We start from the raw sequence: 24,686 nt of genomic DNA, 5'->3' as shown, positions 1-24,686 counted from the left end.
TCATGCAATGAGGTTGAAAGGCAAAATGACCCATGCATTCCTTCAGTGCTAGACATTGGCAGCAATCGGTACACCCAACAGTCAGAGCAGTTATGGACTTCAGCATAGGTGGTGGCCCAGGACGGAAACACATTGTTGGAGGTAGGTGGCATGAATCCCAGAAGGAAAAGGCTAAGAATGATAAGCGTTTGAAAGGTGTCAAGAAAGGCAAATGTTCATTCAGAAACAACACCATAGAAGTTTGGTCTCCATGTACCAGGATCACCCCAGGCTTTGGCACTTTTCCCAGAGGACAATACCAGACATTTTTTCCCTTTATATCAGAAGTGAGCAGGGAGATATTATATGTGGGACTTTTGGTAGAGCCCATAAGAGGAGCCCTACTTCAGTCCCCCATCTAATTTCAAGGAGGGGATCAACTTGTTTATGGGTGGGCCTTCTCTTAGAAAGGTTGGGGAAATACTATACCAGGGGCTACCCCTTTCCACAAAGATATAAGGATGCCAAGCCACCTGGGAGGGGGATACCATTTAAGTCTCCAATGTGGGAGGTCCTGTGACACTCTCAGGACAATATCTGTATCCTTCTAGATGGGTCACAGTCCTCCTTCCAAGACTTGTACTTTTTAAGGCCCTAGCTGATAGAGCAGGTGCAGTCAGTGTCTTATTAATAGGTGTATAGCCTGCCGTAGGTTGCAGTGTTTAATAGCTGGATGGCCTCTAACAGTCGTGAAGACCATCCTCTTAAAGACCTGTCCAGAGAAATCTTCTTCAATGTCTCTTTCAGTAACCCATTAACTCTTTCTACCCACCTTGCTGCTGTTGGGTTATACAGCAGATGGAAAGTTCATAAAATCTCACAGGCTTCTGCCCATTCTTGTACATCATGTCCAGTGAAAAGGGTCCTTTGGTTGCTATCTATGTGAGTGGGGTCTCTTATACACTTTCCAACTTGGTCAAACCCCTTGACCTGTCCATTCAGTTTGTAAAGCCAGGTGGACAAAGAACAAGAGGATGGTGGTAGCCACACCGTATGCTTACGTCTGGCCAACCAGGTATGCTTTTTGTCCCTCTTTACAAAAAGGAGCAGTATGTCCCAGGTGATTATGTTTAGCACATAACCATCCCAGATTTGCTCTTTTACTAGCAAAGGATTGCATCAGACCGGAGGCGGTAATGTGTGTTTGTGTCTCTCTGATAAGGGTAGCAGGTCGATATAGTGCACTTTCCGGTCACTGGGTCAGTGGATCCTTCACTGTGACCAGGGGTATGTCTCAGGGGTTGTTGCCGCAGGTTTCAGTGGGGGCAGTCCCAATCCCATTTTTGTCTCTTTTTAACTAGAGAGTATAGAGGTTGTATTATTAGTGCCAGATGAGGTATGAACAGAGGCCAATAACCTAGTAAGACCCCCCCTCTCCAAAGGTTGTAATTCCTTGACCAACTGTGGAGTGGGAAAGGCTTGGATTTTATCAATAACTTCAGCCAGCATAACTTTTGTCTTACCCAACCAGACAATTCTGAAGAACTTTGCTGATTGCTCAGGTCCCTGGATCTTGTCAGCGTTTATTTCCCATCCTTGATTTTGGTTTGTGTAAATGTGTCTGTAAAGGGGCAGCTGCTTAGGAGAGGAGAGACAAGTCATCACAGGTTAACATAATGTCATCAATATAAAATAATTCCAACTCAGAGTGGGGCTTTTGCCAGATTTCCAGGTCCTGGGAGACCATACCATGACAAATTGTGGGACTCTGTAAACAACCCTGAGGCAAGACCTGAAAGGTCCATTGCCTCCTGTCCCAGGTGAAGGCAAATTGATCTTGAGGGCTAGCATCCAAAGGAATTCTGAAAAACGCATTAGACACGTCAAGCATACAATAAAACATTTTCATCACAGAAATATTCTAAAATAGTAGCCTTATTGGGAACTGCCATATGCATGGGAGGGACCACCTTATTTAATTGGCTATCATCAAGAGTCATCCTCCAAGTCCTGTTGGGCTTCTTTAGCAGCCACACTGGGCTATTATAATTACTGTGGGAGTGTCTGATAACTCTCACCCTTTCTAGTTCTTTAACAGTAGCAGTAATCTCGTCATAGCCCCTAGGCAGCCTATACTGTTTGACATTAACAATACAGTGGGGTGTGGGTCAACGGACATGCATGGCCTACCAACATTGGTGTCACCACTCTGGTGTGCAGGCGACACTCTCCAGTGGTGGTGGTCAAATCTAGGTCTTGTAAAACATCAACACCTAGGATATATTCTTGTACCAGGGAAATATATACGTGGAATTGTCGGTTTGGCAAACAGACAATTTGGAAATAAAATCTGATTTGTCTTATTTGAATAGCTTGACCCCCGTGTCTGTCTGTAGCCCATATTTCTCCCTGAACTTTAGAGGGTTTGCCATACAGCAATGTACACTCAGCTCCAGTATCTACCAATGCTAAGACTGTTTGTTTATGTGGGACCAATAAACTGTCAATTCTACATGAAGCCTCCAGTCACTCCCACACTGCATGCACTACAGGGCAACGTTGGCCCTACACCTAGTTCCTCAGTGAGAGGACAATCCACCCCTGGGATTCTACTTTTAGCAGGGGACACTGGGATGCATTGCCACATGTGTATTGTCAGTAGAAAGAGGAGTAATTTGTTTGTCTTCTGCTAGGGACTTCCACAAAGGTAACAAGACTGAATTAGGTTTTCTGTTCTTTGGTTTTGCTGTTGTTGCTGTTGTTGTCATTGTTTTATCACCGTTTTCCTTTGGAGTCCCTGCTAACACTAAATCCTGCCAAAGTTCTTTGTGTGATACCTGGGTTGGTCCTTTCCCTGCTTATTCTCCACCCTTTGTTTGTTTCCCTTTTATCTCTTTATTTTTGTCCACTTTTCTATTTCCTCCATGGAGGACTCTTTCTGTTTCACTGAGATCTGCTCTAAGGGCATCTACCAGAGCTATCACTTTACTGAATATAGGTGCCAGAACTGATACTAAGGTGTCATACCAAACTCCAGGAGCAGACTGTAAGATGCAGCCCTTCATACCTGAGATAAATTATTCTTCATCTGGCCCCATAAAGTTGTCTGGATATATAGCATGTCTCTTGCCCAGTTCTCTAATGATGTCTTGTAGTTTTTCCATGGAGTTCCAGTGTAATGGAGGAGATGGGACATCTCCTTTGTTAGGCCAGGCCAGCTTTACCCCAGCCCTAATCCAAGTAACCAAATCAGCTGCCATCCTCAGTTCCCTCCCATTCCAGCAGCATCTAACCTTTGTCTCAGGGCTGGCTGAGCTGTCACCAAATCCAGTTTAGATATCTCCAGGCCATTTAGCACAATACTATCTGTTCTTCTGTCCCACAGGCAGAGTAACCATGCAGTGACTCCTTCCCTGGTCTTTTGTTTGAACCTGGCTGTCAACTCAACTACTTCTGCAGAAGAATACTCCCTCATAGTTATCTTTTGGCTAGTTGGTATCACTTCTTGGTCATCTCTGGGCTCACGGGTTGCCTGAGTCTTTGTTTGAATGAGGGGGCAAGCCCTTAGGTCATCTTCCCCTTCAACAACTATATTTCCCTTCTCAGAGAAATCATTACACCATAGATCCCATCGTTTGGGATTCCAATTTTCCTGTGAGATAATGGTCCTCACCCTGTTGGATGGCGCCACCCTTGCATTTTTGCCACTTTGCATACTATGACCTCTAGGTGTTCCTCCTGTTGTTGTACCTTTTTGGTTAGTAGGTCTGAATCAGAGAAACAAACACTCTTAGAGCCTTTTCTAATGCCAGGGCCTCTTTAGTTTTCCCCTAGTTCCTGCCTGAGTCGGAGTTCTTTTTCTGCACTCAGTCACAGGGCCCAAAGCAGCAGCCATACTACTGCGGCTATAACATGTTCAATTTCCTACCTTAGCTTCTCTTTACCTACTGCTTTGGTTAGAATCTCCAGCAACCCTTATAGCATTTTGGGGATGTCCCTGTACTCACACACCAGTCTGAAGAATTCCAAAAACTTGGCTAAGTCTACCCACATGGAAGAGGCTGGCCATCCTGGGATTTCCCTCACTGGCAACAGGCTGTCTCCCAACATGGTCCCCTTACCCATGCCTATTTCATTTTTGGTCTCCTGGCTGGCTCGCCAATCCTTTGAAGGTAGGGATATTGAATAAATCCCCTGAATTGAGAAGAAACTTTGAGACTGAAAAACAAAGCAGGCCACTCCATAAAGTACAATTATGAAGTTTATTGTGGGTAAGTTACATACAGGTAGGATCTGGCAGATTTCAATCCAGAATCATTCACAGCTGCACTATATACCTCCGAATGTGGTACAGGATTATTTAAAGGGGCCAAAGCTAAGGATAGAATCCGACTACTGTTACCAAGCCAGATTCATTTGCCTGTATGCAGCAAGCCAAACGCTGAGATGCCAAGCTTTGTAGTAGAGAAAAGCTTTACTCACAGGCAGCCAAACGAGGAGATGAATCTCAAATCCACCTCCCAAAGATAGGTTTTAGGAATATTTATGGGATAAAGAGGCAGGATGGTCTGAGGCATGGGGAAAGGTGATTGGAAATAAGAAAAGCGAGGTAATCAGTGATCTGTGCAAGTGTAGTCAAGCTTCATGGTTCTTCATAGGACACATGTTCAAAAACTGACAGTGTTAGCATGTTCTGAGGGAGGAGTTTTTGGCCCTCTGATATTAAAAGGTCATCATGCAGGTCCAGTTAGATTGTTGGTAGTCTCAACCGGTCTGAATCGGGCAAGAAGTAGCTCCAAGTTCCTGAAAAACAACTTAAGCAACCATTACTACAGTGACCCATATGTCAGGGGTGTTATATATAAGGAAGCTAGTGGGAGTTTAGTTTAAAATCAACTAAAAGCAAACTAAAAGCAAGTGAGGCAGGTTAAATTTGGTGGGCCTACTCAGGTTAGCCCTCCGTTTCACTACTAAGGGAGAAGCACGCCCATGCCAACGGGAACCAGGGTTTTTTCTCTCCCCAGGGGTCTCATGACTATTATTCCTCACAAATCATTAACCATCTGCATCAGCAAAAGGCATTCTTCGAATTTTGATATCAGATGAAGGCAAGGGTAAAAGTTGATAACTTCTCTGGTGCCTGTGCATTCCTTCTGAGTAGGCTAAAGCTCTGTCACAGAGAAAGGGGAGGAGGGTAGGACTGTGGGCCTATGCTGGAACTGAAAAAATGGAGTCAGTGTGGTTCAGCCACACAGCATCTTTGGCTAACTTAATGTAAAATGTCAGTGCCATTTTGATGTTTGATCCTTTGTCTCAAAGATGTACATAACTGTGCCTTCCATTTCTAATAGATGGAACAGTCCTCAGAGTTTTCCAAAACACTGTCTTTCAGATTATAATCCTCAAAATGGCTAAAATAAAATTTTCTATTTCTTCTTTAGATCGACTACTGATTAATTTTTCCGTGACAGGAGGAACGGTAGAGCACAGGTGCGACCAAGGTAACAGGTGCGAAAGGAGTGTTCTGGCACGACCCCAGCCTTCTCCGCTCCTCCCTCCCAGTTACTCCTTGTGGAGATCGCCAACCAAACGGAGACCAGGACCAACCCCAATCCCCCTCCTCCCCTTAGGTTGGGACTGGAGAGCGCAGGCGAGAACGAGATGGACGGAGGGGCGCGAAGCGAGGTGCGCAGGCGCTGCAAGTCTCCGATGAGGCGCGAGCCTGAGTGGGACGTCGGCGCGCAAGCGCAGCAGGTCCCCTCAAAAGTGGCACGCTCCTCCACCGGACTCAACACGCAGGCGTGGAGTCTTCCCCGCTAAGCGTTCGCGCAGGCTGGGTATTAGAGCGCAGGCGTCCCGCCAGGGGGCAGAGCTCGAGCGTTGGGCTCGAGCGGATATCCGGTTACTGGAGCAACGAACGGCCGCAGCGGCGGCTGCGACGGAGACAGCTATAGCTTCTGAGGAAGCGGCTACGGAGGAGGAAGAAGAGGAGCTGGGCAAGGCGAGAGCCACAGGCGGGACCCCCGCCATGGGTCAGCGGACCTAGAGCGGTGGAAGGTACCGGCCGGGAGCCGAGCTGGTGAGACAGTCGTGGGGGTGGAAATGGAGACCGCTCAGGCGGAGAATGGGGAAGAATTGAGGTTCAGAACGCTGACGGAGAGCAATGAAGGGCCCTCAGGCCGATGAGTGGGAGGAATGGCGGCGTCGGAATATTGAAGGGGAGTAATGGGGGGATTTAGGGGGAGGAAGGGGAGGAATGGGCTCAGAAGACTGACAGGTGGAAGTGTCGGGATCTTGGACGAGGACGGAGAGGAATAGGGGAGGATCCGAACGCTGAGGGCAGATATCGGGGCCTCTCAGGTTAAGGAGAGAGAAATGGGGGTTCAGAACGCTCAAGGGGAGAAATTAGGGGCTCTCAGGCTGATGACGGGGAGAAACGCGTTGGAGTGCTGACAGGGAGGCACGGGGGTCTCATATGGAGGACGAAGAAAAATAGGGGGTCAGAGCGCTGACAGTTAGGGATGGCATGGTCCTGGCCCGAGAGGAGAGGAATGGAGTGGGGGAGTTCAAACGCGGAAGGGAGAAATCAGGGTGTCTCAAGCTGATGGGAGGATGAGGACGCTGAAGGGAACTTTTTAGCTGCAGAAGAGCGGAATAGGGAGGTCTGGGGGCTTGGGAAGAAATTGTGGCTTAGAGCACCGACAGAGGGAAAATAAGGTGGGCGAGGCTGTCAGCGATATGGAGGAGCTGGGGGCTCTGTGGCAGAGGACACAGAGGAAGCCGAGGCAATACTACTGAGATAGCAGGATAAGAGGACAGCAGACAGGGAAGGAATGGGAGAGTTAAAAGACTGAAAGAGAGAAATTAGTGACTCCTGGGTCAAGGAAGGGAATGAATGGGAGGTTAGGATACTGAGGGAGAGTTTGGGACCTGGGTCTGAGGACGAGTCGTATGGGGGCCTCTTGCGCTGAGGATGGGAGGACTGAGGTCTCTCAAGCTGAGGCTGGGGGGGGAATCGGGGATTAGGACGCTGAGAGTGAGGAATGCATTGAGGATGGGGACCCTTAGGTTGAGGATGGGGCTACCAGTTTAAGAAGCGGGGGGACTGACAAGTTCCTGGGCCCAGGACGGGGAAGAATGGAGTGGGGATGGGGGTTTTCTCTTCCTTATATTGGCCAGTTGCTTGTGGCAGGTCCTAGATCTTAAGCATTAATAGACCCGTGGGTTTGTGTGGCCTGGGGCACAACATGTTCCTCCCTAGAGCCTCAGTTTCTCCCACTGCCCCCTCCATGTTGCAGGCCGCTGCTCCTTCTTGTGGCCCCATGGCTGAGGACTGGCTGGACTGCCCGGCCCTGGGCCCTGGCTGGAAGCGCCGTGAGGTCTTTCGCAAGTCAGGTGCCACCTGTGGACGCTCAGACACCTATTACCAGAGGTACTGGGTGGGTTGTGGACAGAGTCAGGGCTTAGGGCTGAGCCTAGTTAGGCAGGGTGAAATCAGGGGATGGGGTTAAATTATGCGTATACAGTTGATCCTTATTATTTGCAGATTCCATATTTGCAAATTTGCTTACTAAAATTTGTACCCCCAAAGTCATACTCACTGTGCTTTCATGGTCATTTGTGGATATGCACAGAGCAGCAAAAAATAAGTCGCCTGATGCGTGTGTTCCCAGCCGAGGTTGTACGAGGCTTTCTTATTTTAGCTCTTGTACTGTAAACAAGTATCCTTTTTGAGGTCTATTTAGTGTCTGTTTTTTGCATTTTTGTACTTTTTAATGGTGATTTTGCTCTTTGTAGTTGCCCCCAAGTGTAGTGTTGAAGTGCTGTCCAGTGTTCTAAGTGCAAGAAGTCGGGGATGTGCAATATGCAGAAAATACATATTAAATAAGCTTTGTTCAGGCATGAGTTGCAGTGCTGTTGGCTGTGAGTTCAATGTTAATAAATCAAAAAGGCAGTATATCTAGAAAAAGAAGAGGAAATTTGCCAATTAGTACATGAGGCTGCTCCAGAAAGTGCTAAAGTAACATCTATAGTATCTGATGAAGCTAAGGAAAAGGTGGGAAAGTGGCTAAATTCGCGGAACCATGAGATGATGATTAAAGTGTAGTGGACAGCGTTGTGAGGCTGAAAACAAAGGACATTGACAGTTATGTTACCCAGGGTTATGAAAATGTTAAGCCTGTCTCAGCTAGTGCTGGCTGGCTCACACGTTTCAGAAGGTGATACATCGTGAAAAGTGTTAAATTTGCAAGTGAGGCAGGTTCTGCAGATAAGAGACTGTGGAAGAATTTAAAAAACACCTGATAAGTGTTATAGAGGAAAAGGGTTATGTAGAAGAGTAGGTTTTCAGTGCTGATGAGACTGGCTTGTTTTACATCGACAAAGGAACCTATATAACACAGATGGCTTCCAAAGCTCCTGGCTTTAAATCATTCAAAGGCCATGCAGTTAATTATTTGTAAGAGGACTGTATTAAGCAGGGTGTCTTTAAACAGAAACACACATAAAACAAGGTTACATACTGATCAGTTGACAGAATGTGACCAGAGGCTTACAGGAACCTAACCTGTAGTTCCATTAGGAGCAGTGGTTCTGTACTCACTAATTCAGTGTTCAAGGTGACTTTATAGAACAGATTACTGTGAATAATGAGAATTGACTGTAAATACATGAAAATACATTTTTATAAACAAGTTACATTTAAGGATTTAAGGTCTTTTAGAATATGCTAGTGATACAGTTATTAAATTTTCTGAACATTTTTTGTATGTAAGTTGTTTCCTTGGAGGAATATAGTAAAATTATGCTTACAATTACATTTATTTATATGTTTATAAATAAACATATGGTGTTTTTAAAATGTTTATATGTTTATTTATATTAGTTGTACGTTTATCCACATATTTACAATTTTTATAAAACTTTCAAAATTTATAAATATAAGCGCAATGATCAAGAACTGAAAAGGCCAGAGACTTTACCCTAATTAAGGCAAGATAGCAGGTGAATGTGTCGCACTTTTGTGGATGCCTAGTAGGAGATATGAGGCTTCTGGTTCAGAGATGAAAGACCGTTTATTACTCACAGCATTAGCAGTATCCAGTATGTCATCGTTATTGTGCCAGTTCCCCAAATGCCAGTTCCCACAGGGTGACATGAAGAGGGTAATTAATTAGCACCTACACACGCACTGGGTTGTATTGTAGGAAGGGAACCTTGAGCTTAAGGAATCCAGTCTTTTATAATGTTAGGACAGTAAGGATGCCTTCCCTTTGCTCTGGAAGGACACCCTATCTCTTATCTTCCAAGGCTGATGCTGTACACACATCCTTGAAAAGATAGTTCATAACAAAGGATAGTCAGTGCTGCTCTTGAAAGACATGTAGAAATGTGAGAGACCTGTGGAATATTGTCTCCCAACATCAGTTACTTATACTTCGTTTTGTATGTAGTTGCATTTATTTGTTTACATATGTATTTGTATGTATATCTATATGTACACTTATTTGTATATGTACAGTTGACCCTTGAACAATGTAGGGATTGGGGTGCCAATCCCCTGTGCAGTCGAAAATCCACATACAACTTTTGATTCCTTAAAAACTTAACTACTGGGGACTTCCCTGGCGGTCCAGTGGTTAAGACTGTGCACTTCCACTGCAGGGGCATGGGTTCGATCCCTGGTTGGGGAAACTAAGATCCTGAGTGCCATGTGGCGCAGCAAAACAAACAAACAAACAAAAAAATTAACTAATAGCCTACTATTGACTGGAAGCCTTACCGATAGCGTAAATAGTTAACACGTATTTTGTGTGTTGTATATATTATATACTGTATTCTTACAGTAAAATAAGCTAGAGAAGAGATTAAGAAAATCATAAGGGAGTTCCCTGGTGGCCTAGTGGTTAGGATTCTGGGCTTTCACTGCTGTGGCCTGGGTTCAATCCCTGGTCGGGGAACTGAGATCCTGCAAGCCGTGTGGTGCAGCCAAAATAAAAGAAAATCATAAGGAAGAAAAAGTTCATTTACAGTACTGTACTGTATTTATCAATACCATAAGTTTACATCATCTGTTTACAAGATGAATTGCTTGTCTGTCAGTACCTACATCAATATTGTCTTATATGATACAAAACATTGTAGATATTATACATATTACTAATACCAGACATCAAAAATGAAAAGATAATTGAAAAATTTACGTTTATTTACAAGTATAACAATTCATGCATTGATAACTAAGAAGGAGCAATATGATTGCTTTATGGTAGGGTACTATAATTGATACAATTGCTTCATGGATTGCTTCATGGTAGCCTCACCTGTACACTAATGAATGAATTGTAAAATTTTTATGGCATACAGTATTATAATCATATTCATAATGCAGTATTGGGAACATAGTTACATTTTTAAAAACCACTTACTTGTGATGATAGGCAGTTTCCTTGATTGCCAGAGAGAGGGGCATACCATATGGTAATGTAATTCTTTGAAAGCAAAGTTATAAAACAGTAAGAAAACTAACATGTTAAGTTTATATTAAATATCACTCACCTTATGCCTGTGTAAGTATAGGCAATCCACTTCAAGTCTCACACAGATGAATACTTGGGTGATGAAATGTCTCATACAGTTCTTGCCGTACCGTTGTTAGGTTTTCACAGAAAGATACTCACGCACAAACACGACAGGTAAGTATTAACGGTACAGCCTGATGATGATTTACTGTTCGTTAAGTGGAAGTGGAGCATCATAAAGGTCTTCATCTTTGTTGTCTTCACGTTGAACAGGCTGAGGAGGAAGAGAAGGAGGAGGGGTTTGGCCTTGCTGAGGAGGGTGGCGGAGGTGGCAGGGAAGGCAGGAGGGCCAGGACACTCGGTGTAACTCTACAGAAGTACATTGTAATTTCTGTCCGACTTTTTTTGCTTTTTCACTTTTCCAAAAATGTTTCTACACAGTACCACTCTTTCTTCCACTGTTTGCTTTAGTTTCAGTGTCCATGTCATAGAAGGGTCCGTGTTGTGAAATAAGCCAAAGTGTTCTTGAATATCGGAACCCTTCTCCTAGGTTGTCTAATGTCGGGTTTTTTCTGGCACTCCTTTTTCTGCGTCCTCTTCCTCATCGTCCGGCACTGGTTCGGCAGCATTCATCTCCATCAAGTCGTCTTGTGTTAATTCCTCTGGTGTGGTGTCTGATAGCTCTTGAATCCAAGGTCCATGTCTTGAAACCCTTCATCCCCTCCCCCCTTTTTGCCGTATCCATAATCTCTTTCATGATATCCTTGATTGACTTGGTCGTAAATTCTGGGAAGTCATGCACAACATCTGGCCGCAGTTTTCTCCGGCAGCAGTTATTGTTTTGGGCTTGATGACTTTCACAGCCTTTTCTATAACGATGGCATCTTCAGTGGTGTAATCTTTCCAGACTTTCATGATGCTCTGTCTATGAAGGTTCTCTTCCATAGTGTTGACTGTCTTTTCTATAGAGTACTGTGTATAATGAGCCTTAAAGGTCCTTATGACCCCCTGATCTAGAGGCTGAATTAGAGACATTGTGTTTGGGGGCAGGTGGACCACGTCGACGCCTTGGGTGTTGAATTCCTGGGGTTCTGGATGGGCAGGGGCGTGGTCCAATATCAAAAGAACTTTAACGGCTGTCCCTTACTGGCAGGGTACTTCCTGACTTCAGGGACAGAGCATCAATGGAACCAATAACAAAAAGGTTTCTCGCTGTCCAGGCCTTCTTGTACAACCAAAAGACTGGCAGCTGGGGTCTGTCTTTTCCCTTCAAGGCTCTAGGGTTAGCACCTTTATAGATAAGGGCAGTCCTGATCATAAACCTGACTGCATTTGCACAAAACAGTAGGGTTAGCCTGTCCCTTCCAGCCTTAAATCGTGTTGCTCACTTCTCTTTCTTACTAATAAATGTCGTTTCTGGCATTTTTTTTTTTTTTTTTTTTTTTTGCAGAATAGGGCACTTGGATCTGCATTAAAAACTTGTTCAGGCACGTATCCTTTCTCCTCAGTGATTTTGTTAATGGCGTCTGGGAACTTGTCTGCTGCCCCTTGGTTGGCAGAACCCACTTCTGTTATCTTGACACTTTCAAAGCCAAACCTCTTTCTACAATTATCAAACCATCCTTTGCTGGCATTAGATTCTCTGGCTTTAGAGACTTCACCTTCCTTTTGCTTTAAGCTGTCATTACAATGACTTCATTTTTTCTTGAGTTATATTGGAATTTATAGGTATGGCTTTCTTATAGCAATCCTGCATCCACATAAGAGCTGCATTTTCAGTGCGAGATAAAAAGGTGTTTTGCAAAAAATACAAGGTTTTCGAGCTGCTGGTGTAGCTGCAGCGACGGCTTTGTGAATTTCCTTTTTTTTTTTTTTTTTTTTTTTTTTTTACAATAGTCCTTACAACCGGATTCATTAATCTTGAATTGGAGGGCAACCACAGCTGCAGATCTCAGTCTATGGCACATGTCAAGCAATTCAGCTTTTTCTTGTAATGTCATGACTTTTCTCTGCTTCTTGGGAGCACTTCCAGCATCACTAGTTACACTTTGTTATGGGTCCCATGGTGTTATTCAGGGTTTATGGTATTGCGCTAAACGCGATGAAAATGACATGAGAACCACCGCAAGGGGTCACTTTCTACTGTGATGTGCCATTTACTGGAGAAACAGACTGCTCACTCGGAGATGATTAGCCTTCCATGGCATTTTAAGCAGATACTCGCAACACTTGAACTCACTGCGGTAGCAACAGGAGGTGGCTGTTCGATGATTATAGTAGTACAATATGTACTACAGTTAATTTTATGCAGTTATGGTATAACACTGCATCTTTATGTTTGTTTACATTTCTCTTGACTGCGAATGGTACCACATATGGTCTTTAAGTGTGCGATGAATAAGTTTTGATGTTTAAACTTTTTATAATAGACATATGTATATTTTACGGTGGTAAAAGATAAAATAGACTAGTATCTACATATATTTTATGCATTCGTGACACACCTAACTTTTTCTTAATTTTTTCAATATTTCTAGGCTACATGGTTCATTGAGTTTTTTTAAATAGTCACAAATCTCCAAAAAATTTTCCAGTATATTTATTGAAAAAAATCTATGTATAAGTGGACCTGCACAGTTTAAGCCTGTGTTATTCAAGGGCCAGCTATATTTAAAACATTTGTTTGTGTCTTATATAAGGTTTCTTTATTTGTCTATGTATTCAGTATGTAATGCTAACACAGTGACATTATTTAATGTATCTGTGCTCCTATTTGTGTTTATTTTCACTTACATAGAATACCACTAGTAGCACACATTATAAATGCATGCATATCTGTTTACATTTATATTACTTATGACTGTTTGTATACTTGCTGGTATTTATATGCCTTTTATCTTCCTGCTGTTCAGGGTTATTTGGGGTAGTTACTTGGTCGGGGCTCATAGGCTGATCCCAGGCTGCCTCCTGTATCCCACCAGCTCTGCAGGCCTATTCACCAGCCCAGTGGGAAGGTTGTGTGGGTGGAGTGGCAGTGGTTCCGCCTAGGTACCAACCCGTTCTGGCCCACCCCCAGCCCCACAGGAGACAGGATCCGAAGCAAAGTTGAGCTGACCCGATACCTGGGCCCTGCGTGCGATCTCACTCTCTTCGACTTCAAACAAGGCATCCTGTGCCATCCAGCCCCCAAGGTACTGTACAGTGTGGGATACCCAGGCAGGAGTGGCTGAGCCACCTAACACCCACCCGCTGACTTACATCTTCCTGCCCTTGCTCTTATCTCCAGGCCCATTCCTTGGCCATCCCCAGCAGGAAGCGGAAGAGGCCTTCGAGGCCAGCCAAGGCTCAGAAACGTCAGGTTGGACCTCCGAAGAGTGAAGTCAGGAAGGAGGCCCCAAGGGATGAGACCAAGGCTGATGCTGACACAGTCCCAGCCTCACTTCCTGCACCTGGGTGAGTGTTGGCCTCAAGTGAGCCAGGTCCACGAGGGCTGTGGTTGGGGGTGCACTCGGCCCCATGCCCATGTTTCCCGTCCCAGGTGCTGTGAGAACTGTGGAATCAGCTTTTCAGGGGATGGGACCCGACGGCAGCGGCTCAAGACTCTGTGCAAGGACTGCCGAGGTGAGTGGCCCCTGGGGCACTGGGAGGTAGAGCCGGAGCAGGCTTGGCGTCAGGCTAGGACACAGGTGTCTGGCTGGAGATTGAACGGTAGATGTCAGGACGGAAGCAGTCATGAGGTCAGGTATCTGATGCTCCCTTTACATTTCTCTTCCACTCTCTCCCTCCCTGCAGCACAGAGAATTGCTTTCAACCGGGAGCAGAGGATGTTTAAGGTAAGCACGACCTGCTTCCTCCTCACAAGTGTGCAGTGGGAACAGGATGTGATAGGGGCTGGTGAGGGTCCGAAGGGACAGCGATGGGTCCACAGGGTGTCAGAGTCATTTTGTAGGGAGCCGACAGTAATGGGAGTTAATCAGTAGACACAGTGACGAGGTTCACAGGGGAGCAGTAGACATCGTTACGGCCTCAATGATGGTGGCTACTCAGTAGTTATCAGACAGTGATGAGACAAATGGGGGACGAGCAGACATGATCATGGGGGCCAGTGTGGGGTCAGCAGACACACGAGGGGCAGTGCTCCTGGAGCCACTCTGCCTGGACCTGAGACCTTGCCCCGCCCATTCCTGGCAGCGTGTGGGCTGCGGGGAGTGTGCGGCCTGCCAGGTAACAGAAGACTGTGGGGCCTGCTCCACCTGCCTCCTGCAGTTGCCCCACGATGTGGCCTCGGGGCTGTTCTGCAAGTGTGAGCGAAGACGGTGCCTCCGGATTGTGGAAAGGGTGAGTCGGGCAGGTGGGGTGGGCCCGAGACTCACCTGCACTCCTGACCCTCAGAGCCCTGGCCCCATGCGTCACACCTCCGGCCCTCCACAGAGCCGAGGGTGTGGAGTGTGCCGGGGCTGTCAGACCCGAGAGGACTGTGGCCGTTGTCGAGTCTGCCTTCGCCCTCCCCGCCCTGGTCTCAGGCGCCAGTGGAGGTGCGTCCAGCGGCGTTGCCTGCGGGTGAGTCAGGCTGGAGGGGCCGGCGCTGGTGGGCCGCGGCAGAGCTCACTGTACTGTTACAGCTGCCGCTGCTTCCTCCCCACCTGGCCTTGCGCACCTCATGTCTTCTTTTCTCCCCCGTCCCGTGCTCACCTCCTCGGCCCCGCCTGCCTCTGTCTGCCAGCACCTTGCACACCGCCTCCGCCGCCACCATCAGCGATGTCAACGACGCCCTCCCCTAGCTGTGGCTCCCCCTGCTGTGAGTGCCCCGGCCCACCCTCTGCCTGCCTGTCCCACATGCATGCTTTCTGCACACCTCGGGGGAGGCAGGTGGTCCTGTGTCTGCCTGGTGCCACCAAGCCTGAACTGTCCTTCTGGCTTTCTCTCAGGGTAAACACGGCCGCCGCAGGGGAGGCTGCGACTCCAAGGTGGCTCCTCGGCGGCGCCCCCCCCGAACCCAGCCACTGCCTGCACTTCCGCCCTCGCAGCCTCCAGAGTCTCCAGAGCTGGTGAGGCCCTGGTGGGCAGGGGGAAGGCACAACTGTAACCTCACCCACTACCTGCCCTGACCCCACCCCATTTGCCTCTGCAGCACCCCAGAGCCCTGGCCCCCTCGCCACCTGCTGAATTCATCTATTACTGTGTAGACGAGGACGAGCTAGTGAGTGGCCTCGCCCTACCTGGACAAGCCTAGACTCTCCCAGGGCACTTGGTTAACCACAAAGAAGCAGATGCTGCCATGGGCCCAATAAGGGAATAGTAAGGCACAGTGACGGGTGCTAGTGTGGGATGAGCAGACAGTGGGGTAGGCACTACTACGGGATCAACAGGTGCGTTGACAGTACCTAATGTCGGATGAACCAGCACTCTAGCGGGACGAATAGAGGAAAAGCTGGCACGGTGACGGAAGTTCACGCAGGATGAGCAGACGTTGCAGGTGCAGTGATGGGAGCTCAAAGGGTGTCAGCAAAACCCTGCTGGAGACGGGGGTCAAAGACATTGTCTTGGTAGCCCGTGGGGGACTAGCAGATAGAACGATGGATACCGTGCTGGAGCAGCCGCAGTCCTCGTGGTATCAAGGGCCACCCGGTGCAGTGATACTGCCGGGTGCCCGACTAGCAGACACTGAGGTGTGCCTAGTGGGGAGTCAGGCTAAGACCAGCGTCCAGCCAGTCCCCTCCAGTGGGGCTAGTGGAGGAGTAACAGGAGCAGCACTGTGACTGTCCTAGTGACAGCGTCCCCATCCCTCTGCTCCCCAGCAGCCTTACACGAACCGTCGGCAGAACCGCAAGTGTGGGGCCTGTGCGGCCTGCCTGCGGCGGGTGGACTGTGGCCGCTGCGACTTCTGCTGTGACAAGCCCAAGTTCGGGGGCAGCAACCAGAAGCGCCAGAAGTGTCGCTGGCGCCAGTGCCTGCAGTTTGCTATGGTGGGTGCGGCAGGATGGGCCAGGTGGCTGGGGTGAACAGTGCCAGGCCCCCTGGTGCCTGGGAGGGATGGGCCGGCCTGGTAGGTGGGTGGGGCCCGGCCAGATGGGTCCTGCAGCTTCGGAGCGGTGGGTTCGGCCAGCAAGTAGCAGACATTGTGCTGGGATAAATGAGGAACCTGGGTGGCGCTGGCATTGCCAACAGGAGACTAGCAGGCTCGGTGGCAAGGGGCTCGTACCTGAGGGGACTCTGTGCTGGGATTAACGGGGGCGGGGGAAGCGGAGTCACAGGCACATTGATCGGGGCAGGGTAGTGTGGTTGGCCATTGTACCCAGCGGCCGTAACACCCCATCTCTCCTCACAGAAGCGGCTGCTGCCAAGTGTCTGGGCAGGGTCCGAGGATGGCGCCGGGCCACCCGCACCTTACCCGCGTCGAAAGAGGCCTGGCTGTGCTCGAAGGCCCCGTCTGGGTCAGACCCCGAAGCCTCCCTTGGCCACGCCCACGGCCCAGCCAGCCCGTGCCCAGACTCCAGTGAAGCAGGAAGCAGGCAGTGGCTTTGTGCTGCCCCCGCCTGGCACCGACCTCGTGTTCTTACGGGAGGGTGCAAGCAGTCCCGTGCAGGTGCCTGGCCCGGCTCCAGCCTCCACAGCAGCTCTGTTACAGGTGAGGGTCCCACCTTATCCTGCCCTTCCCGACCCCACCCAGCCTCGTGTGGGGAAGCTGGGACCAAGTCTGCTGCCATCCTCCTTCACGCAGGAGGCCCAGTGCCCTGGCCTGAGTTGGGTCGTGGCCTTACCCCAGGTGAAGCAAGAGAAGGCGGATGCCCAGGAAGACTGGACACCGGGCACAGCCATCCTGACTTCTCCTGTATTGCTGCCTGGCTGCCCCAGCAAGGTGGGGGTCAGTGATGGGTGGTCTGTGAGCAGAGTGATGGTGAGCCATGATGGTGGTTCTTTGAGCAAAGTCATAGTGTGCTGATGACAGCCTCTCACAGAATCATCCCGCCTGTCCGACAGATGCCCCACCCTCCCCAGGCACCTAGTTTTGCCTGCTTTGCTGCCCAGCTAACAGAAGAATGGAAATCTGTGAGGAATGGGAAAGGTCTGTAGGCAGAGACATGGTTTTTCTGTGCTCAAGTGTGACAGAAGTGGGATTGTCAGCGCAGTGACAGGTTTGGCTGATAGAGACGCTTTCCTCGGGCCAGCCCTACCCTTCTGACCACTGCCCGTTTTCCACCTCCCCCAGGCAGTAGACCCAGGCCTGCCACCTGTGAAGCAAGAGCCACCTGACCCTGAGGAGGACAAGGAGGAGGAGAACAAGGATGACCCCACCTCTGACTTGGCCCCAGAGGAGGAGGCAGGAGGGGCTGGCACGCCCGTGGTCAGTGCTGGGGGACACCTCACTCTTCCTGACCCTGCTTTAGCCCCACCAGCCATGTTGACCCTGATGTTAATTCTTCCCCAGATCACGGAGATTTTCAGCCTGGGTGGAACCCGTCTCCGGGACACAGCAGTCTGGTTGCCAAGGTGTGCCCTCCACAGGGAGGGGTGGGGATGGGGTGGGGTGGGGTGCCGGTCAGATGTGGGCCCTGAGTTTTGAAAGTACACTCAGCGTTTTGGCATGGTGTAGTGGGAGGTAAAGGCCCCACGCCACTGCTCTGGTCACAGTCAGCGACGGGGTATGTATAGGACCTTAGAGATTTCTCCTGAGGTCCAGGTCAGGGCTGTTCTTGAGAAGGGTTACGAGAGGTGATGGGGGGAGAGGATTTGGTGACCTGTGATGAGATTTGAAGAAAAGAAAAGGAAAGCCTTGCCCCTATATCCCTAAGAAAATCCACAGAGGTCAGGCTTAATATATAAATTCTTATTCAGAGAATCATCATTCAGGGTCTTGAAGGCCTGTGGAGTCTCCAAAAGATGAATGGGTGGGCTGGGCAGTGGTGGGTGGGCAGGAGATCTGGGTCCTAAGATGGCTTTGTGATCTGGGTCCACATACAACTGGAGTATCCTCTGTGGAAGGGGTTAGGCTGTGTTTCTTGGGCCTTTCCAGAGCCCGTTGAGGTCATTTACTGTTTCAGCTGCTGCACAGGACTGTCCCTGCAGGCGTGGCAGTGGAAGGCAGGATAGGTGCCTGTAAGGACCGGGACGGTGGGGGGAGGACAGGAGGATGCCGCCTCCTGCAGAACTGCTGACAGCCCTGAACAGGCCCCAGACACAGGCAACATAAACCTGTTGGCCTCAACTCCTGGATTCCTTTGTTCCTGCAAACTAGTGTCTGCAGGCCAGAGACTCCTCCACCTGCACCCGGGCAAGTACTGCGGTACTGATTGCGGCCCTTCTGGGTACACTGCAGTGTGGCAGATACATCGGTGAATCAATGACCCTGGAAGGCTTATCCTTCAGGAGACACAGGATTTCTGCCTTCAGGGAGCTTATAATCCAACTGGGGAGACTTATTTCCCCTATGCGTGAAGTCATTACATATTACCAGAAAAGGTAGTGATGTGCTTGGTGTGCTACATTGTCTGTAATGGAAGATTTTAGAAGAGAGAAAGGAAAATGAGGGGGAAATGGAAGAGTAGGGAATGGTTTGTGATGCTCCATTTTGCACATAGGGAACCTCATTCAACATACAGACCTGCTCCCTCTTCTCTAGGTCCAAGGACCTTAAAAAACCTGGAGCTAGAAAGCAGTAGACTGGAGGCTTCTGCAGACTGTAGGACTCAAGGTGATATTTACAGACCGACTTTATGAGAGACCACACTGATCTGCTCAGAGGCTGGAGCATAGAGGCCAGGGCTTGTGTGGGAGTCAGTAGGAACTGGGAAAACCTACCACCAAACCAGAGGAGCAGGCCTGTTCAGTACTTTGAGCTTATAGAGGAAGTAAACAGAAAAGGAAGGGAAAGAGTAGAAAGTGGTTGCATCTGCTCCAACCAGTGCAAATCCCAAGAGCCTGAGTGTGATAAGCGGTGTGGATATTAAGGATGGGGGAGTTGGGCTGGGAGAGCGGATGGAATTAAAGCCACCTTCAGCCTAAACAAGCCATCATCATAAATAACTTTAAATACATTTGGATGAGACCTGGCCGTGTCTCTAAACAGTACTGTGAATAAATGAGGAAAGGAACTGCTGTTTGGTGAGTTCCTCCCGTGGACCTGGTTTAGTCCTCAGAAACATCTTTCTAGAAAGGCATTGGTTTTGCCCATTTTTGCAGACAGGAAAACCGAGATGCAGAGAAACTACGTAACTTGTCCAGTGTCGAACAGCTAATATTGATAGAGCCTAGAATCAGACCCAGGTTGTAAAAGCCTTGTCCTAAGTTAAGCCACTAAACTGTAAACTATAACCTGTATCCAATAGCGTGTAATAACGTTATATTAACGGAAGTTTCCAGTGACCTTGAAAACAAGGTGGATTACTCTAAGCTTTATAACAAACCCCTTAACACTGCTGCCCTTAGGGTGGTTTAGGGAGCACCAAGGCATTGTGGATTGTGCCACCTTATCAGAGCACCCGTGCCTCCTGAGACTCAGGTGCTGCATAGGATCCCTCAAACCCAAAAGGGCATCTTTCCGCATTGGCGCTGCTTGTTACTGTCACTCCACGTCCTCAGCCAAAGCAATCTTCAGAGGTAAAGCTCCTGGCCTGGCTCATGGTTCCTCACAACTCGAATCCCCTGTCCCTTGGTGACTTTTGTGCTTGGTTTCTGCTCTCAGCCCCTATCTACTAGGAGTCTGAGTTTCACCTGCTTCAAGTCCTGCCTAAGGGCCAGTCTTGGCTCAGCCCGGCCTCACTTTCCAATTTTGCATAAAGTGCCAAGAAGATTAGCCCTTGATTCATTACTTAGTTAGCTTTGCAGTGCCAGGACAGAGTGCATGCCTCCCTCCTTAAATTTTGTAGCCTATGTGCTTCGCTTGCCTTACTCTAATCCCAGCCCTGCAGCTTTAGATAATTCAGATGTACATTAAACTTTTCTCTAGTTTAACTCGTTATATAGCCCTCTGCCACCCTCCTGTGCTCCTTCCGTTGCCTCACCCTGCCTACATCAGCCAGAGGCAAGACTGGATAATTTTATTGATACTGTTTTGCTCCCCGCCCAGGATCCAACCACTCAACCCTAGTATTCTAGTGGTATTTTGACAGTGATGTCCTAAGTGAAATTTATTTGAATAGCATTCTGATTCATGAGATAAGAATCTGGTTATTGTGTGTATGAGGATACAGTCAGAAAAGCAGCACCACTTAATATAAAGATTTTATGTGTATATGTACATATAAATATGTATATTATGTTAAAAGATTTATTGTAGGGATTTGACCGTAGGCAGTTGTGGGAGCTGGTTGAACAGTCTCTGTAAGGCTGTTGTTTTTACATCTAATGCTGGAGCTTGAAGTCTGCAGGGCAGGCAATCGGGAAGGGAAGATGGATGTAAAGAGTGGGAGACCGAGGAGACACTGGCGCCCACGAGCACGAGCTGGAAACCACGCGGATGGCCCGGAACCCATGTCAGCCTCTCACCACCTGCAACTTCGATGATGTGGGTTTCCTGCAGAAGAAGCTGGTGCCCTTCATCACAGAGTTAAATATGCATCTGGGCCAGGAATTAGAGAAGCCGAAGGAAGATCCTGGGGAAGGTGGAGCAGCTGCAGGCCTGGCTGCGGGCCTGACTGCTGCTCCATACCAACGAGGTGAGCCAGCAGATAAGTGACATGCGTGAACTGCAACAGCGCCTGGTGCCCCTGCACCAACCTTCCGAGTGCGCGGCTGCTTCACTTCTGCCCTCCAGATATCACGCAAAATGTCTCTTGTGGCCCATCCTAACCGGAAGCGTACGGGGAAGGGAGTACTGGGAAACGTAGCCTATAGTCAAGGTGACACGTTACAAAGCCACCCTGCCAGGAATCAGCTCCCAAGGGTCTCACTACTCACCTGAGGATAAAGGATAACTTGATAAAGCTGCGTTGCTGAAAATGCAAAGCTGAAGACCATGGATTTCATGGTGACCCCAGCAAGTACAGAAATTCTGTCAAGCCCACCCAGAAAAACACTTGCTGGTCTCGGCTATTTTTGTGTCATTCAAGTATTGAGAACCTGGCCCATGGTAGGCACTGTATTTAATACTGGGATTCAGGAATGAAAAAGATATAGTCCATGCAGTTTTATTAAATACATCAATATGTATTTACAAATGGTGAATGGATTTCCGACTTTATCATGGAATTTAATGGTGAAAACGCAGAATTCAGGAAACTGTTGGGAGGACAGCCCTTGCGTGAACCTTGTTGGGGCACAATAGGCATTGGAAATAATATAAATAGTTTCTATCTCTATGCTGTTCTATTTTAAAATTATTTTTAAATGATTTTTATTGTCCGGTTTACTGATTTATACACTTCGTGTTTCTTTTGGAGAGTCTTGATGGTGCTTAAGTGTTGATTGACTGCCTCTGAGAAAGTGGTATAGTGGGTGGCAAGAGCAAGGTCAGGTTCCGTCCGTGGACCTTGGGTGAATCACTTCTCTTAGGCCTCCCAGGAGGTTGAGACTTGGTTGAAAGCCTCGTCTCACCGGGCTTGGCGCCTGGCCCGGCCCCTCCACCCACTGAATAGGCCCTCCAGGGGGCTCCAGCGCCCGGACCGCGGTCCTCCCACCAGGGCTCAGGAGACGCTGCCCCTCACCCGCCTGCCTGGGCGGCCCTGGGGCGTGGGCGTGGCCTCCGCTGGGTCCAGGCTTCTGTTCCCAAGCCGAGCCAGCACGGTGGGAAGCGGAATCCCCTCTTCACAAAGTGGCTCATACAGGTAAAACCGAAGCGGAATTAAATTACGGGACACGCCCAGGGTGAGGGCGCGGCAAGACGAGCTCAGGACCAACGCTGGGATGTTCAGGGCAGCCGGGTATTGCCAGGGGTCCGCTTCCCCTGTCTGTCGCTGAAAACTCCAGGCTGTAGACCTAGGAGGTTACCGACGGGCGCCCAAGGATCTCAGTGGCTTTTACCAAACCCCGCTCCTAGGCCGAGGGCGTTTTCGTCGCCTCTCTTGCCCAAGGGTGTGGTGTCAGGGTGCTTCCACCCAGACCAGCCGGCGGGCCAGGCACCCTTGGGAATCGAAGATCAAGGAACTGGCCCTCAGGACCCCGTCCAGGGAACGGAGACAACCATCTAATTTCTTTCTTTTTTTGTTTGTTTCAGGCTACATAAACTCTTAGCAGTAAATGAAAATGAGTATTTTACCGAACTGCAATTGAAGGAAGAAGCTTTATAGGACATAAAAGACAAAATGAGAGAATTATTAAAAGAAATTTTGAAAGAGAAGAGAGACTCTGTTTTGTGGCTGAAAGCCTGAACCAGCAATTCAGGAAATGGAGTCCAAACCTAGAAACATACTTACTGCCTACAAAATCCGAAGTGGGCGGATTACAGATGATTAAGCAATACTAATTTACCGTAAATTGCGATCTTAAGATGGGATGCACAGTACTAGTTGTACTTTGGTTATTACACGTCAGTGACCGACTAGGTGCTGATTTTTTTGGTGTTGTGGTAGTTCTATGTTCACCCCCACTATAGAAAGAGTACCGAAGTGTTATTTGGCTTTTAGCTATTAACTACCACCTTGCTCTTGACCAGAAGTACAGCTGTGGTCTCCACCTGTGCTGAGGGCCCCTTCTAGGTTTCCTGACCTGTGTTGTTTTCCTGCCTGGGATCTGGAATCTCAGAGCCCGATCACCTGCAATTCTAATCCACATCCTACCCCTGGCCCTCGTTCTTATTGTGCCCAGCCAGGTCGTGTCACTGGCGTACCAGCCCATCTGATTGCCCCCCATCCTAGGGTACCTCAAGTCTAAGCCCCGGTTTCCTGATTTTATTAACAGATTTGTCATTACTGGTTGAGTTGGCTGACAAAACAGGCTCTCTCAGCTTTAATTGTTTAGCTGTAAAATGAGGATAATACCTGCTGTTGCATCAATTTTGTAAGATATTTGTGAGGCTCAGAGGTTTTATATGTGAAAATACCTTGTAAATTCCTGTAAAGAACTACGCGAATAAGGTTGTCTTGTGATGATTTATGTCATGAAGATTAACTTAGAGATGGCCTCAAAATTTAACCTACCAACAAAATGCCCACTAACCTTTCTCATGCTTTTAGACCGATTACAAGATATAAATAGAAAAGTCAATTGGAATGTAGTTAGGTCTTCGACTTCACTTCGGGTTAAGGAGGCTCTTTTTCTGCTATTTGATGAACCCTGGAATAAGGGAGCGAGGTCGGCGGGAGGCCTGGCCAAAGGCGGGGTGAGGACTGCGCAGACTCAGCTTTTCCACTGCCAGAGGAAGTCGTGAGTGCTGGCGTCTATGGTCACCATGGTGACAGGACCAACTTCCGCCCCACTCACCTGCCCCGATCCCCGCGAGGCGCACCATGGCAACCAGATTTCTGCTTGGCGGAATCTGGTCCCTCAGGTCGCTGTGGTTGGGGAACCGCGGCGGGCACCGCCCCCAACCTGAGGGGACTCGAAAATGTACAGCCAGCGATTTGGCATCGTACAGCGGGAGGTTAAGGGCCCCACTCCCAAAGTGGTGATCGTGGTAAGCACGGGATGTGTGTGCGGGACCGCTTTCTGCATCTCCCCCAACTCAGCGCCCAGCGCAGCCCACCCTGGCCCCCAGCAGGGGCTCTCTCGAGGGAAGCAGGTGCTTGATGCAGCAGCTTGAATTTTGAAAGAGGGAAGGATAAGGTCTCTTACCTAGCTCTCGTACTCCGTCCCTCCCTACCCCCCAACCCCCCGCGTCATATAATATTTACTTTCTGTATTTGGAGAAACACCACTTTAGATCTTGAGGGTTTTCAGTCTTCCAAGACTGCTGAAAGAGGTCGTCCCCTTGCGATGCGGAGGGTGTGTCAAGGAAACGGTGCTGGGTCAGGCGGCAGGAAATCTGGGGTCTGGGCTGGCAGTGATGGAGCTGTACGGTCTTGGGCTAGTTCTACACGCCTAGGAAAATCGTCTGTGGAAGGAGTATTGGGCTGTGAGGGGTTGTGAGTGGTTATAGAGCCCTTTCTCTGCTGACTCAACCATAATAGAAGCGTCCCTGCAGGCCTGGGAATAGGAGGTTGGTTGCCTTTAAGGCAGGGGAGGTGGTAGGAGGCCAGGGGAATGCTGCGTGCTGCAGAGTTTGATAGGTCCTGCTCAGAACCCCAGACACTTGGTCCATGCACCTTTGTTTCT

General features: G+C 48.7%; 2 protein-coding genes across 31 annotated transcripts in view; both read left to right on the top strand.

The window, feature by feature from the left end:
* The first annotated feature begins 5,875 nt into the window (after positions 1-5,875).
* MBD1 (methyl-CpG binding domain protein 1) lies at positions 5,876-22,736 on the top strand. 30 transcript variants are annotated; one of them, XM_060118893.1, is made up of 18 exons: positions 5,876-6,058; positions 7,278-7,411; positions 13,576-13,690; positions 13,786-13,952; positions 14,038-14,120; positions 14,292-14,332; positions 14,691-14,837; positions 14,931-15,059; positions 15,223-15,297; positions 15,428-15,547; positions 15,631-15,699; positions 16,301-16,465; positions 16,828-17,127; positions 17,221-17,358; positions 17,710-17,844; positions 17,929-17,990; positions 19,120-19,191; positions 20,860-20,930. In XM_060118893.1, the coding sequence occupies exons 2-17, from the start codon at positions 7,302-7,304 to the stop codon at positions 19,157-19,159; spliced, it is 1,896 nt and encodes a 631-aa protein (XP_059974876.1). In that variant the 5' UTR covers positions 5,876-6,058; positions 7,278-7,301; the 3' UTR covers positions 19,160-19,191; positions 20,860-20,930. The 30 variants fall into 30 exon arrangements, with proteins under 30 accessions (XP_059974876.1, XP_059974875.1, XP_059974874.1 ...); XM_060118892.1 differs by having other exon boundaries at positions 16,298-16,465; positions 20,867-20,930; XM_060118891.1 differs by having other exon boundaries at positions 16,298-16,465.
* Positions 22,737-23,979: 1,243 nt separating this feature from the next.
* Positions 23,980-24,686, top strand: part of CFAP53 (cilia and flagella associated protein 53) — a 67,788-nt gene continuing 67,081 nt past the window's right edge. The window contains exon 1 of the mRNA XM_060118909.1: positions 23,980-24,048. Coding sequence (XP_059974892.1) covers positions 23,980-24,048 — 69 coding nt within the window. The remainder of the gene's footprint in view (positions 24,049-24,686) is intronic.

The sequence above is a fragment of the Mesoplodon densirostris genome, chromosome 15, assembly GCF_025265405.1.
Source record: "Mesoplodon densirostris isolate mMesDen1 chromosome 15, mMesDen1 primary haplotype, whole genome shotgun sequence".
In the NCBI taxonomy this organism is placed as follows: Eukaryota; Metazoa; Chordata; class Mammalia; order Artiodactyla; family Ziphiidae; genus Mesoplodon; species Mesoplodon densirostris.
Note: the sequence above shows the minus strand (reverse complement) of the source record. Positions and strands in the feature narration are given on the sequence as shown.